Source organism: Perna viridis, chromosome 11 (genome assembly GCF_037379345.1).
Source record: "Perna viridis isolate PV_CMFRI_1.1 ecotype Kerala chromosome 11, ASM3737934v1, whole genome shotgun sequence".
NCBI lineage: Eukaryota > Metazoa > Mollusca > Bivalvia > Mytilida > Mytilidae > Perna > Perna viridis.
Window position 1 is genome coordinate 12,657,716 of NC_142455.1, and position 16,039 is coordinate 12,673,754.

At 35.7% G+C, this 16,039-nt stretch overlaps 2 protein-coding genes across 4 annotated transcripts in view; one reads left to right on the plus strand and one right to left on the minus strand.

Annotated features, from left to right (window-relative positions):
- Positions 1–2,039, minus strand: part of LOC148603022 (mitogen-activated protein kinase kinase kinase 20-like) — a 45,843-nt gene extending 43,804 nt beyond the window's left edge. Inside the window, exon 1 of the mRNA XM_088551279.1 lies at positions 1,921–2,039. The gene's annotated coding sequence lies outside the window, so the exon portion shown is untranslated. The remainder of the gene's footprint in view (positions 1–1,920) is intronic.
- Positions 2,040–2,251: 212 nt separating this feature from the next.
- Positions 2,252–15,665, plus strand: LOC148603023 (uncharacterized). Of its 3 annotated transcripts, XM_088552103.1 has the most exons (4): positions 5,824–5,963; positions 7,655–7,757; positions 8,324–8,386; positions 10,919–15,665. In XM_088552103.1, the coding sequence occupies exons 3-4, from the start codon at positions 8,384–8,386 to the stop codon at positions 13,580–13,582; spliced, it is 2,667 nt and encodes an 888-aa protein (XP_088408229.1). In that variant the 5' UTR covers positions 5,824–5,963; positions 7,655–7,757; positions 8,324–8,383; the 3' UTR covers positions 13,583–15,665. The 3 variants fall into 3 exon arrangements, with proteins under 3 accessions (XP_088408226.1, XP_088408227.1, XP_088408229.1); XM_088552100.1 differs by lacking the exons at positions 5,824–5,963; positions 7,655–7,757 and adding an exon at positions 2,252–2,344; XM_088552101.1 differs by lacking the exon at positions 7,655–7,757 and having other exon boundaries at positions 5,754–5,963.
- Positions 15,666–16,039: the final 374 nt, after the last annotated feature.

The window sequence follows — 16,039 nt, forward strand, 5'->3', positions numbered from 1 at the left end:
TTAAAATGTTTGTACCTTGTAGGATGCCGTAAATGGCACACACGTTTCCTGTTGTTATTGATTTTTAATCCTCAAATTTAACTTTATAGCACAGCGGTGGCAGCAAGATAGCACAGTACCGATCTCAATAGCCCAGCGTTTAAAGGGAAGAACACTGGAACTTAACACACATTTACAACATGACATGGTGGTTAGGCTAGAATTAATGCTTTTAAAAATGTTTGTCGTAAAAATAGATTTTATTCGATTTTCAGTTTTCAAAAGGTCTAATACGTGTAACTCGAAATTCCTGTACCCAAAATCAAAGTCTGGTATTTTTTATATCTGTACTAATATATTGCATATTTGACTACAAAAGCATCATAATATAATTAAATTTTCATTGAAGATAAATTAAAATCGCATCAGACTCTGTTTATGAGATTTTGTTTCTCATTCTGGATAAGATCATATCCATTCTTTGCTGGAATGTGGATTGACACTTAGCTACGTTACAGAATTCATACTCAATCACTTATTTTTTAAAAACAATATCAAATCTTTCAAAACTTTTTCTATAGTCTTAAGGTGAAGTTTTAACTTCTTTAATAATTTTAGAAAAATGTAAAATTCGGACAGGAGAGTGAGAAATAGTCAATAAATAGTTGGGTACAGTAACTTTCAGCCACACATTTTAGACCTTTTGACTTCAGAAAACCAATGAAACAAGAAATAATAGAAAAATGTACATCATTTTCTTGATTAGATATGCATTGAAACAGACTTTTCCTCATCTCATGCGATTTTTAGTTCTTAACATACCGTAATATTTTAGTGAAACCAAGGATTTATATATAACTTATATATCTAACTCCCTGGTAAAACAATATTTGGGTACAGGGAAAAGTTGCTACGGGTATGGGTTACACATTTTAGACCCTACCCATGCCGATGCCAGTGGTGTTCTCAGTTATTTTAGTTGCCTGAATTTATATGCCGATACAAGTTTAACAAGACTTGGAAAAAAATAAACAATCTTAATCACGATGAATGAAAGATAAAAAATGCCCGGAACAATGCACGAAAATAACCCTTTACCACCCACTACCAGGAGAGAAGTATGAGCTGTCTGCTTTTACGAGAATAGTGTGGGATAGTCCTCTTCAAAAATTTCCTTCTTAGAAAATCTCTGCAATGCATTTGTTACCAAGTTTTTCTTAAAGTTTCCAGCCGAATAAACAGCTACAGAAACCGACAGAACGGTGGCTATGTGTTTATTTAAATACATGAACAAGCTAGAGGATATGGTAAAGACATGTACCATTTTAATACCACAAATTCATTTTTATTTTTACAAGATTTACATTTAGATGTAAATGTAAGTATAATAATATGAAGAAGATAACAGGTCAGCAACTGACAACTTACTAGATTAATTTTCTCATTTCAACTTCATTTTTGTACATTACATGTATGAAGATGAAAGCATTAAATTAAAATGTGCTTTAGAGTTACAACCTGAAATCTTCAGATTTTATAAACAAAGTAAGTTTTTTATCATTGTCAGTGAATACTTGTGAGTATACAATTGAACAATTATAGTAAAGAGTCTCAACAATAATGCACTTAGATAACATGGTAAAAATTCTTACTTTTTAAAACTGATGGCAAGAATTATGACCACTTAAAAATTGGCAAATGCAAGCTTCTTCTATGCCCATACCTTTTTCTGACAAACCAAAAAGAATTAAAAATTGCCTTCCATGGCATCACAACTATTTGACCATGTACTGATGCAATGCAGACCATGGCATGGGCATGGAGATTGTTAATTTTCTATGATCTTTTCTTTAAAATTCAACTGTTAAACTAACACAGTTGTCGAAATCGAAAGATCATTAATGCTTTGTAAAAATAAAATGGCAATAATTAGTACAGCACCTATACTCTATTTGGTCTCACTTCCGATGCATTTAATTAGTCAAACTAAACAGTTTTCTGAAGTTTGCACCCTGCTCTCATCTGCAGAAAAATCCCGAGTTGATCTTTTATACGCTATAAGTTAGAGGTATTTATGTTTAAATTTAAGCGCATAAAATACCTCGATGAATATGTTAATTTTTACGACAATACTTGTAACAAAATATTTTTAAAAGTCAATTGAAGATCTTATACGTTTTATTCTTTCAACGCTGATTCCGTCCGTCGAGAAAATATTGGGACTGCTATATATTTTAATATTTTACTTGGGAATGAAATTGATGTCGTAAAACTCACGGCAGTTCGTGCAACCAATGTAAACAAACACAAATCTATTCATCCGTGACTGACATTGAACGACATCAGCCTCTGATACATGATGAAAGTACGTAATTTAACTCTTTACTCATGTAACTTGGTGTGTTTTACTTTTCATTTGTAATACTTATTTGTCTTCGTAAATAAGCTATTTACTTGTTAAAAAAGTTGAAAAAACATGCCACACGTGTTACTGTTAGTCATGATTGTTGTATTTTCTCTGCAATTAGACTAGTTAACACTACATATTTGTACCATTTTGCCATTTTAAAAAATATATATATATATATACAAAAATCAGGAAACATATACTTTGAGTTCATAATTCATAAGTATATGCGGTTGATTTTCAAATATTACTATACTAGTAATATTTACAATCCAAGCAGTGAATTCAAGGTACTTAAAAAATTAAGTATAGGTATTTGGAATAAAATAGTCCTTTTAATACACATGGCCAAAATTTATTGATCTGACTTAAATGTAAGTATATATTTAATTTATCCCATTCTAGACTTTCATACATCTGTCACATACATTTTCCTCCCATTTATATTATACTTTTTACTACCCGGCCATGGCCAGCACCGTGACAAAGGACAGATTGGCCGAGAGGTTAAGGCGCTGGTTTAACCGTTCCGTAATTACTAGGTTGACATCGTTGTGGGTTTTAGCACGGGTTTCTGCCCCACACGTGTCCAGATTTCCAGAAACCAACGACCTAGGCTATGTACACATACATGTATGCATTAGCCCATGGTCTCCGATTTTTCAGCATGGCATGGAATATGAATCGGACTTGTCTCCTTGGCAACTGTGCAAGACGCTGTCGTTTTAAAGGTTGATTTGCACTCCCTATTTCCTTCTTATCTTCATAACTTAGGTGGTGCCTGGTGAACGATAGCCCACGTGAATATAGAGGGGAAATGAAAATTTTAACTTAAAGAAGGTTAATATACAATTACTTGTATAATATAATCACTATTTAAGTGTTTTCTAAGTCTTAGTGTGCCGCAAAACTTTAAGATAGGAATAATTTGTTCAAAAGCTGCACGTGCCTTTAAATACGTTATTTTGTCTTTAAAAACTGCAGATCCATCCGAGTCAGTTCATTACATATTATTTCTAACGACTATGGATATATGGATGTAAAAATACTGGTGCTACAAAAATGAACATGTTGTCAGGACGAGGTTGTGGTTTATTTGTGTTTTCTCCTGTCTCGATGTTACTACTGTTACAAAGCTTTTGTAGCCAGCTGTCACCAATATTTAAACATGCAAACACCACATTTTTTACTGGAGTATATATAACCCTTCTTGACACCGAAGGTTTCATTTTTGCTGATTTGATAATCATGTGGCCCGGTTAAAATACTTGCAATCGACACTTGTATTGCTTCAGATTGGCTGCCAGGCGTGGGTCCAAAGAAATGCGTGAAGGGGGCACGGCCTCTCAATATGGGAAATATAGGAAAAAAAATGTTTTTCATTAAATTGGGATTTTCTAGCCATATATTTGAAAGACGATGTGGTCAAGAAAGTATTCTATACTTTTACACTTTATCGTAAATTTATGCGTTCGTCTATGAGGATACTTGGTATGCAATTTTCTTAAGTTTTTCCGTCTCCTCTTATCTCTGTTAATATATTTATCAGTTATAACATTTGAATTAGTGTTATGACGGTATTAAGTTTGCTACCGTTTCTGCCTTTCACGCAATACACTTTGGTAGACACTACAACAATCTAAGACATCGGTTTTCAGACGGCGTTATCAGTTTTAGAATTCCAAAGGTTGTTCTACCAAAGAAAAAAAACAGACTGCGTAATCAATTTAGAGGTTGTTTTACTCGCAGCAACACGCTGACCTACTGAATTCATTTACAATTTGTATCTTTTTACAGTTTTCAAATCTTTATTGAGGTAATTTATTCGTTTTTTTCTTTTTGTTTATTAATTAAGATCAATGTTTGGCATCCGTCGATCTGTTATACAATGATAGGGGTGTCAAGGGAACATATTGCCTGTTAAAAGTAACGTAAGACTCCATATTTCAAAACGTTACTGGCGAAACGCCTCGATCGAAGTCGATTTAAAGTTTACTTTCATTCCTTTTTACTTCACCTACTTTCAACATTTACGGAAACTGCAGTTTCGGTTTTAAACTAAAACAAAAAACAAAAAAGTAAAAAAAAAACAAGAAAAGAACAAACAAACGAAGAACAAACACTACCTAACTATTGTGTTCAAATTAATCTATGTGTACCTGGCTTCTGTATATGCACGGTTCATCCATTTCTGTCAGTCCGTCTGCTAACATGTTGTAACTAAATGACGACTCGAGGGGTTTTATTGTTTTTAGTGCAAGGTTATTTTTTCATTACGAAGAAAGCTCTTGGGCGTTTGTCATATTTTGTTTAAGAATTATTGGAATTTCAGCACAGAAAATAGACGGATGTCGGGATGATCGTGTTGATATATACATGTTCTTCAGCAGTGTTATTTAGTGGTCAGAAGAATGGTACATATAAATTGTAATATAAACTAGTAGTTTATCCTCAATAAAAATTAGTTAAGGGACAACAAGAGGACACCACCAAGCCTTCATTTAGTTTGGAACAGTATAGTCGCTTAGAACGGAGAGCTTTTATTAGCACTTAGGTACACATTAAACAATATTACAAAACAATTAGTCCTCTGATTAGACAATTGCATAAGGGAAAGACAAATACTGAAGGCCATGTAAGACATGAAATTTGCTATTCCATTATCCCATCTTCATCTTTTAACGTTGCACATAGTCCTTGAGCGGGGATAATGTATTTTTTTTTTTAGTGTTCGAGTTGTCTTTTTATTTTTGGATTTCTTTGTGTTTCTTCTGGGTTGCAGTGTAGTATATGGTATGATGTCTTTGTCCACATGCAAAGCATTTGTCTCTTGATCTCTGTTGACATGGTTTATGTAATAGTTTCATCATCGACGTAGAGGTAGCGCAATTGTTGCTAATGTTTGGAACTTAAAGTCGCAGCATCCACGCCAAGTGGTGATAGAGTGAAGGCTGATTCATTTTGAGTTAAACAATGCGTCTGATGTAAATGGCATGCCATTTTGCAAACTTTATCACATTAAACCTAGTCTAGCAAGTCTCCTGAATAAAAAGAATCGGTTCTACAGATTACAGATCAAATGCGAGAATGTCCCGAATTTAGGATACTAAGTATATTGATTCCTATATCGCAAAATCTGGGCAAAATGTACGTGCAAGTAATAGTCTGCATGGAAGCCCCCTTTTTATGGAACCCTTCTGGAATTGCCTTTCAAAACGTCTGGATTCGCCCCTGATTCAGTTGTTCAATTTCTTCTAACATCAAGACCCCCAAATTGTTAAGTATGACGCCAAAAATGCAACTGCGTAAAATCACATGATGCAGATGGTGTAAAGCTATAAATATCTGTGTATTGTTTACTAACATAGTTTTTAGCTTCACTCTCAATTTGTGCACCAACCTTCTTTTACGTCTTAATCATTAATTAGCCTTCATTTCTCATATCTGGTCAATTGGTTGTTGGCATGGCAATGTGTCAGTGAACTTCTATTTTTGGTGCTTCTTTGTGTTTTTGAAAAGGAATTGAGGTTATTGTGGAATATACTCATGGCCTGTAAATCGATCCATCAATTGAAAGGTATGCCTTTAAAATTAGTTTTGCATGTCATGTCAAACGTGTGGATATGTATGTCTGAAGCATTTGCTTTTGGAGGAAAATAACAATAATAAACACGAGCGAAGAGTCAGAAAAACATAAGGACGTTGACGTCAATGAAAAGAACATATACAAATTGAAAACTACTGGTATAATTATCATCTTGCACGGCCCAAATATGAAAAATAAATGTACATTGATGCCCTTCTGGTGAACGCCTCTGTATGTCTTTGATATTTAAAATTAAAAATTAGTAACTTGAGAGCCAAGATACAAAAAAAAAATACAAGAAAAACTTACACGGAAACAACAAATAAGATATATATATATATACCCGTACTACCATACATCGTGTACTAAGTTACAGCCCTAGATTAAATCCTACGAGCAGGTATGACCCGGCCAGCGAAAGCTTACTGTTATATAGTCTAGCTGGCCGAGTGGTATAGGGCGCTGGACTTTGTGCAAGCGGTGTTGCCATAGATGTCACAACGGTACGAGTTGAATCCTGCGGAGGGAACGACCAAAAATTTGCATCGCAAATTTGACAGTTCTAACATCGTTGGGAATTTTTCAGACCTTTCTATGCGTTTACATATCTTCCCTGTATCAATTTGATCCGATGGAACAGTGTAACGAATAGAGTCGTCACATTATGAGACGTTTGTATCTATCTATATATAGATATAGATATATATACGTAATAACTAAACTGCGGCATAAATCTAAAAACACAAATATCTGGAATGTGGACCCCAGTACTGCATTAGGGCAAGAGCATTTGGTCTTACAAAAGGAAACCCCGTTTAGGTGCTCATTTATGACGCCCAGATCTTTGATGGTTTACACAATAATGCACTTGGATGTCCAAGTTGGAAGATCATCACCAGCATAAAATTCATTAATATTTTTTTTCCATTTCAGTATAATTTCACAGTATTATTATTGCATATAAACTTTTAAAGTAAAATTGGTTTCGCATTAAAATATTTAATAATTGGTGGTTAATTAGGCCAATGTTAAAAAATATTTCGACTTTGTTGAAAATAAACCTAGCTAACACTTAATTAAGGCCAGTGCGTCTTGTGACCTATAAAACTTGTTCTGAGGTCAATTGTGCAACTATGTATGACCTTCAAAGCACAAAGTTCTAATGATCAAAACCAACAACCAGAAAATAACAAGACATTTCTTTCTTTATGACTCAGGCTTTACTACTTTTTAGAAGGCAATTAACTAATTGTACTCGACGCATTCACAACAAAACACAGAAAATATTCCGTTCTCATAGTCAGTGGCTAAAAATAGATTTACGTTGACGTACAAACCATGTTCTTCACGTGCAAGCCGTGCAATATGTTTTTAGAAATTACGTAATACATTGCAGGTTAAGAAGTGAAACCAGTTCCAAGGAGACTAAAATCAATTTTTCCTTACCATTAAACCTTTAAGTGGAAGCACTGTTTGTTATTTTGAAGTATGTTCTCTATCAAACCTGGCCATCATAACTCTGTTTATATGATGTAATTGAGTATGCACATGTAGTTTTACTGATCTGTGACTGTATGAATGGATCCTATATAATTAAGTGAAAAGTCAGACAAAGGACAAAGCCAACACTAAAATGCAAAATCTATTTTAAACTCGGCCTCAACATTTTTTTTAACTTTTAGAGGAATAATCAAGGGAAACAAGGTTACAGCTGTAATCAAAAGAATGTAATCCAGGTACAAAGACCAGACATGGAAAACAGACATCAACAACAAAGAACATAAAGTAACTAAAATCATACATACAAAGTAACAAAAGCAAATGAGCAAATAGGACTAAAAACTGGGAGCATGGACCAGGTGCACCGGTAGGGTAAGCGTCCTCTGCTTTTCTAGAAACACCCGCCGAGTTGCTCATAAAAAGTCAAGTCCTGGGTAGACGAAATAGGAAAGGAAAACTATGAGTTTAGGTCCAGTACAAACCTTTATTTAGACCTTTTAAAGTTGTTAGCTTTCTTTGTTATCTATCATAATTAAATTTTAAAATTTGTAAAGAATCTAACAATCTTCTGTTCTTATTATATGCCATGAACGAAGAAAATGTTGCGATGTTTATTTTAACATGCATTGCTATAAGCGCAGTAGAGGTTGTTATTCGCGTTATATTTTTAACTAAATGGAAAGTCAATTAAAATTAAAGTTATAGATTTGTTTGACCATATGGCAAACGCTGAACTTGCATTTTGGTAAAAAGAGGTTCAAGTTCTGAATATAAAGTATGTATATTTTTAATAGGACAATTCCTCGTCTTGGCTATATACATGTAATGGCCTATACTCTTTTTTTTTGCAGTAAGAAACTCCATGTGAAGATGTGAGAAGTACCATCATCCACGAACGTTTTGCCATTAATATGGTTAGTTAATTTATTCTCAAGACATGTTCGTGCCGTCTTCATATTTTTTGATGCCACGATACAATTAAAACATGGTACCATTTAAAATCAGTAACCTTGGGTTCTAGTAGCATCGTCGGATTTATGGATAAACAAAACGTCTGTTTTCCGATTTTTTTTTTACATTCCACAAAGTTTTCAAAAAGACAAGATCAGGTTGCTTTATTTAAGAAATAATTCGTGGAGGAGGTAGATTTGTACTCATTTTAACATGGGTACAAGTCAAGTCAAGTCAACTTTATTTTAAGTCGATATATATCAAACAATAAACATAAGCTCTGTAGAGCTTTTAAAATCGACATAAATTACGGCATTTATATTCGATTATTTAACACCGAGCGAGAGCGAGGTGTTAAATTGGAATATAAATGCCAAACCCATGTTAAAATGAGTACAAATTTACCTACGTTAGGAATTATTTCTTTTCTATTATGACACATACGGTAATAATGTGACAAAAAGTTCTCTAGGCGTAGCCCCCTCCTCCAAAAAAAACCGGCTGTTCCGTTATATCTCCCCCGTATGAAAGTTGGATTAAATTTGTATATCTATGTCATCGTATGTGTTAAATGTGTGTATTTGTATAATCAATTTCAATTAGATAACCTCTCAGCCGTTAAATCATCGCGTACACGATTTAAATGAGTGTTTTGATTCGAAGCGACAGTGAAAGAAAAGAGACAGTGCGCAGGTGCTAAAGGTGGGGTTGTACCGACATATACTGTTAGAAAATTACATAATTAAACTGAAGATAAAGAAAACTAAAAACCTTTGTGAGCAATGCTCACTAACTAGATACCCCTCATTCCCCATTTGATAACATCCGCCTTTTGACCCCCATATTGAAATATGAAATAGGAGGTGCACAATGGGAAAATGTAATAAAGATTATGCGAAAGTTTTATTCAATTCCATTCAGTGGTGTAGGAGGAGTAACGGATAAGAGATCCTCTATGTCACTATATGTACAGGTTTTGCTTAAGTGAAACCCCATAATTGATTCGGATTAAAATCTGAAGTAGGAGGTCACAATGGGAATGTGTATATATATAGTGTAAGGATTCTGTTTAAGGTTTCATTCAAATCCATTCAATGGTATAGGAGGAGTCATGGATAAGGAATGGGTCTTCCTTCTCCACATATCCACAAATGACTAAGTCCATGTTTTGCTATGTGAAACATCCAAATTGATTTGGATCAAATTCTAAAATAGGAGGTCACAAATGGGAACATGTAATAAGGATTCTGTGAGAGTTTCGTTAAATTCAATTCAGTGGTATAAGAGGAGTAAGGGATAGTGATGATCTCCTTAACGGAAGAAAGGACGGTCGGATGGACACCCCTATCACAATTTACTAGAGCCAACAAACAGAAAACAGCGAGTTTTACCAGGTGCTCGGGAAGGGTAAACATCAAGCTTCTATACAGCATCTGACGTTCGAAAATCACTCTAGTAGGAGAGGAAACGAACGACTGCTGCTGCGTGGAGCTTGGGTTAGCATGCCCTTCTCCGTCAGCGACATCCCTCACATTGGAAGTGAGTAGAATCATAAAGGTCAATTCGGTAATTTGTAATGTTGTTTTGTTTTAAATGTTAGAAGAGGCAAACTTATTCAAATGATATTTATAGCTGACATAGTACCAGTGCATGGTTATTACAATATATTTAATGAACTGCGCATTCTCGACGAACTTGTAGATCATCACTATAAATACCGAGAAATCCTCCTACGCGCTTTGCCTAATCAGCAGGAAGAGTTGACATGACAGTTATGTCGTAGCACACCCTTGATAGTTTGCTAATAAGTATTTGTGGTATCCACTTTGGCAGCCAGATGTTGTATACAAAACCGATTCATGGAGCAATAAATAGACGACTATTCAGTGTGCAAGACATAGTTACCCTTCCGGGACACCTGATGACACTACTGTTTTTTTTTTTTTTTTTGTGGGAATTCATATTGCCAGTGCTTTAGTTTTTTTTTCTGTGTTAGGCATTGTTTTCCTAATTATCGTCAGTTTTATATAATCCATTTTATTCCGTTCACTGCATTGTGCATGCATGCAGGTCCTCTTTGTTTCCTGTTTTCACGTTCTGACCATGGATTTGGAATTTGATATATTTTAATTTCCATTGCCCACGCTTCGTAATTTTTGCCGATATTAGTTTCATAGTTTCTCGAAATTAAACTAAAAATATATTGGAGTTACACAAAGCCAACATTTCCAGAAAATAAACTGTTCTGTTTAGAATTAACTCTGGTGTTGATCTTACGGACTAAATTGCCCAAAGAGTTCGGAGGTGCCTGTTTTATCGGAATTACTAAGCTGACCCAGTTTCGGGGATTAAAGGCAGGACTATAATTTCTTTACTGTGACAATGTGAAAAAAAATAAAAAGAGTATGTTTGTATTTGTGTTGGTGTAGTCTTTGTTTACCGATTACTTACCATTTTTGTTTGTTTACCGATTACTTACCATTTTTCTGTTTTAGATGATGGATACTGAAGAAGACCTTTCATATTCCGCGGGCCAAATCGAAGAATTATTAAAGTGTGCAGTTTGCTTAGATAGATTAAACGCGCCAAAAATATTGCCATGTCAGCACACGTTTTGTTCACGGCCATGTTTAGAGGGATTAATCAATCCAATTACCAGATACATAAAATGCCCGGAATGTCGAGCAGAACACCGTGTTCCCTATGAAGGCATCAATGGCTTCCAAAATAATATAACTATCCAGGGATTTCTCGACCTTCGGGCTAGAAATCGTGGCAGACGACAGGAGCAGCCTGGTGGTGGTGCTACCGGAAATACTGAACACGGAAATAATCGAACTAATGCTGCTCCAGAGGCAGCGGCAGACGCCGCAAGTGCGTATATAAATGCAGTCATAGGTGAACAACAGCCACCGTCGGCTGCTGCATCTAGAAGTGGCTGTGCTGTTTGTGGCCGAGAAGCATTTTTAGCCAGATGTAGTCATTGTGAAATGATTGTCTGTGTTACTTGTCAGAATTCACACACGGAACAAGTCAAGTTGGACATAGTACGTCTGACAGGACAAATTCGACGCGGTCTTCCAGCAGTTTCAAACGCTATTAATAGCATTGAACGAAAATCATCTCAAATCCGCACAAGAACCGAAGCGATTAAATCTGATATATCAGAAGCAATTGAAAGATACATGAGCGAATTGAGAAATCGTCAAAGATTACTTCAAGGTGAGGTTGAAATGTTTCTTCAAGGCGAAACAAGATCTCTGTCAATGCATATTGAAAATTTAGAAGTTGAAATTGCAAGCGTCTCAAGCTTTTGTGATACAACTGATTCTTCGCTTGCAAGATCTCAGGCGAACATTCCTGTTGAAGATCTAGTCGAGTTGCGTCGACAGTGCGTCGAGTACATGGAAATGCTAAGAGGATATGAAAACGGTAACTTCCAGGTTCCTAGAGAAAGATATTTACAATTCATTGTGGAAGAAAATCGTCTCCAAAACGCTATTACGAACTATGGCGAAGTTGCAATATCCAATTTTCCTCCTGCGAATGGCGAATCGCAAACACCGTCTAGAGAAGAATCGCCACTAGACGCCCCAGCATCTCATTCGATTCCAGTAAATCCTCCATCACAGCCAATTACAGTACCAGCTTCGACGTCGTCAAACGCGACGTCATCCCCGTCTGGTATCACCACCACTTGGGCACCCTCAATGGAAGCGGTGGATAGAGCAATTGCTCTGATTCGTTCGGGTGGTCGAGGTATTCCAACAAGTTCTGCATTTTCACCAACAAGATCTGTTACTCCACCCGATGTCCGAGCTCTTATGCCACCAAGCGGAGGAGCGACTCCTCGGCGAAGTCTAGCAGAACGGCGACGACATAATATGACTGACAGTCGACTATCAGGTTTAGTTGGTGCCAGCGTTCCAACTTCAATGTCACGTGCTGCTGCACAGTCACGACGACAACGGAGCCTAACAACGGGCGCACAGCTGTCGGACTTGCACGGTTATTACCAACGATTTCCGACACAACATAGTAGCATTGACGAAGAAGACCCTGCTGCCTTGTTTAGTTCGACGCGCAGCCGCACGTTCGACAATGAAGAAAGCACCGACCTAGGGCAAACGTTCTCAAGAGTGAGCTCAGCAGAGGCAAGGTTGCGCTCGAGACCCCCTGTAAGATTTGATATCGGTAGCTCTAACAATACCGGATCAGATTCCGACGAAGAGGAAGTCGTAAACATGGGTCTTGTGTCATTTCAAGGCAACGAAAGCACATTGGTAACAGAAGCTGTTAACAACTACCAAGACAAAGGTAGAGCTATAATTAGATTCGGATCTAGAGGAAACGACCAAATGCAATTTACATGGCCACGTGGTGTTGCTGTTTCTGGTCGTGATGACACTATTCTTATAGCAGACAGCAGCAATCACAGAGTTCAGGTTTTCGATTCAGTTGGCCGATTTGTAAAAACTTTCGGATCATACGGTCAAAGTGAGGGCGAATTCGATTGTTTAGCCGGCGTAGCCGTTAATAGCTTCGGGCAAATTATAACTTCAGATCGTTATAACCACCGAATACAGGTGTTCGATCACAATGGCATTTTTCAGCACATGTTTGGAGAAGAAGGCGTCGATGATAGCCAACTGCTATATCCATGGGGAGTCGCGTGTGACAAAATGGGATTTATTTATGTGTGTGACAAGGAAAACCACCGAATTCAGGTTTTCCAATCGAACGGTAGTTTTGTACGAAAAATTGGTGGTCTAGGAAATAGACTAGGGAAATTAGAAAATCCACATTATTTAGCTATAAGCCCCGATAACCGTATTTATATTAGCGATAGTAGTAATCATCGTATACAAGTTTTCAGCATGTTAGGGGATTTTCTATTTAGTTTCGGTTCTCCGGGAACAATGCAAGGTCAGGTAAAATACCCAAAAGGTATTGCAATTGACGAACAAGGGTTCGTTGTGATCGCCGATAGCGGAAACAATCGGATACAAGTATTCCATGGCGATGGAAGATTTTACTGCATGTTTGGAACTTACGGAAGCGGAAATGGACAGTTTAAAGGACTGGAAGGGGTTGCCATCTTGGCAAATGGCAATGTAGTTGTTAGTGACAGGGAGAACCATAGAGTACAAATATTCTAGTTTCACCTCCGGGATTGGATCCCATCTTCCTTTTTGAATATTGTTTTATCATTATATGCAAACTTCGGGCAAAAATGAACAATCGATAGCCTGGACCCCTTCTGGGTCGCTCTTGGCGTATAAGATACAAGATGTAATAAATGGCCTGTTGTTTTTTCTTTGTGGTGAATCATGGTAGGATTACTTTAGAATGTCCACGGTTAGCTATGTAGTATTGTATTAGGTGCATACTCTGCATCATGAAACGATTCGTAACATTTGCTTCATGTTCATGGTGTTTGGGTGTTGATTGAAAGCAATCTAATTAAAACAAGACCTATCAATTATTCCATTCAGTCAATACATGTAGGATCTAACAAAACTCCATTCTACTTTCTGTTCAGATGACCTTTTTGGAATCTTCGGGTTTTTTCCCTTTGAATAGTGTTTTCAAAATCTTGAAAGATGAATTCTTATTGGTTGTTCAGAAAGGATTAAAAGCAGTTGTATTTGTTGTTTATATTAAATGTTCTTTGGTTACTCTGACCTCCTTCCGAAACTTATGCCAAAGATATAGTGCTGTAGTTTTGGGCAAGATGCAATTGTTTCTGTATACTTTAGGAATTAGTAGTTTTGTTGTTGTTTGTATTTTTGTAGTTTCGTAATATCTGTTCTGCATTTTTTGTGATTTGGTTATTTGTTTTATGTATTATTGAAAAGATGATTATTTTCTTTTTAAAATCGCTTTAATAGATATGTTTGCTGTTCTTATATCTTTATTTTATATTATATGTTGTGTAAATTTTTATTTGTTTCTTTTGAAATATGGTTATATACCAAGAAAACATGTCTACTTTGCGAAGTAAGGCATGTTTATTTCACAATCAATTATTTTATCTCTCAAACATGAAATTCAACTAGTCTACTGAAGCAAAGATGTCATGTGTTCCAGACCGTAGCTTCCATTTGGCACATACCCGTCAATTCAAATGGTTCCTTTGAATTAATTTAGTCATTTATATCATTTTTCCATTGCCATAGTAGTTATTGCAGATTTTGTTTAATTCAAATTACTGGGTGCTAAACAGATATGTTTGTAAATACTTTCTTCAATGTATAAGATGCATACAACTTGTATTTCTATTTCAGAACCATTATATGACTTGTCACGTATATTTTTTTATCTCAAAAGTGCAACAACCGAATAAAAATTGAAAACTGGTTAAAGATATGCATGTGGTTTTGGTGTCTGTTTCCTGAATAAGAAATAAAAGTGATAATGGTACGATGGGTTTTTGACAAGCGCGAATCACCTTCTCTCTTACTGCTACTTAAGGAGGTAGATCTAGGGTAAGGGATACAACTCTTAGAAATCATTGGAACGTTTGTATTCAGCATTTTAATCAATCTCATGTAAGCATCAAAGTAACTCGGACTGATTTCATTCTGTTTCAAAGGGAAGTTTGAAAGCCTTTGGTGAAATTGTATATGATACAAACATATCACTGATTTAAAGAGTTATTTCCCTTACCTTAGGTCTACCTCCTTAAGAGGGTTAAATGAGCTATAATTGCCAAATTTTGTTTCCCATTGTTTTGTTTACTTTTTTTCTGTTTTCTTATGTTTATTGCTCACATTACTAATTCAGTATTGTTTTTTTTTTGGGATTAAATGACGTGTCACAACCTGTGCTTAGGCTTTTAAAACCTTCACCCCATACGTTATATTTTCATAAGTAAACGAACCGCTATCAACAAAAAAGGGATGTAAATGAAGAAGATTTTAACTTCACTTATTCATTTTTGTGGTTAGTTCAGGAGTTCGACTGGCTTCATTGTATCTTGATTGCGAAATTGATTATACGCGTGATTCTAACAATTAAACAGAGCTTCGAATACCCTGCAGTGTTACTCATTACCTCGTTAATATACATACAGTGATGAAATCGTCATAATAATAATCGTTCACGGATTTGATTTACCATGAGTGCTATTAATGAATATGCTTATTTTCGGATGTAGTGTAATTATGGTGAATTGATTTTATAATTTGTTTTCTGTTCATGTATATTGACTTCAACTTTTAATAAATCGTGCAATTTTCAGTTTGTTGTTAATTTACAATTTGACCGAACTAACCGTTGACTTTCAAAATAGCTTGCAGTGAGATTAAATTTAATATGATGATCTGTAGATTGTTATATAATTGAAATCAAAATACTCGTGCACTGAATCAATTTATATCGATCGTTTGAATTTTTACGCCGAAATAATCGTCAAATTGCAAAAATTTAGTTGGGTAAAAGGAAAATACGGGGACCGAATTCAAACGTATCTGAACATAAGCTTATTGTTCTAAATGGTTGATATTGAACTCTTTGGTTTATTTTTAAATTCATCATTCTAATTACGAAGGTCACTACAAAAAATAACACACACCAAATTCATACATCGTATTATTAAAGTTCGATGTCAATTT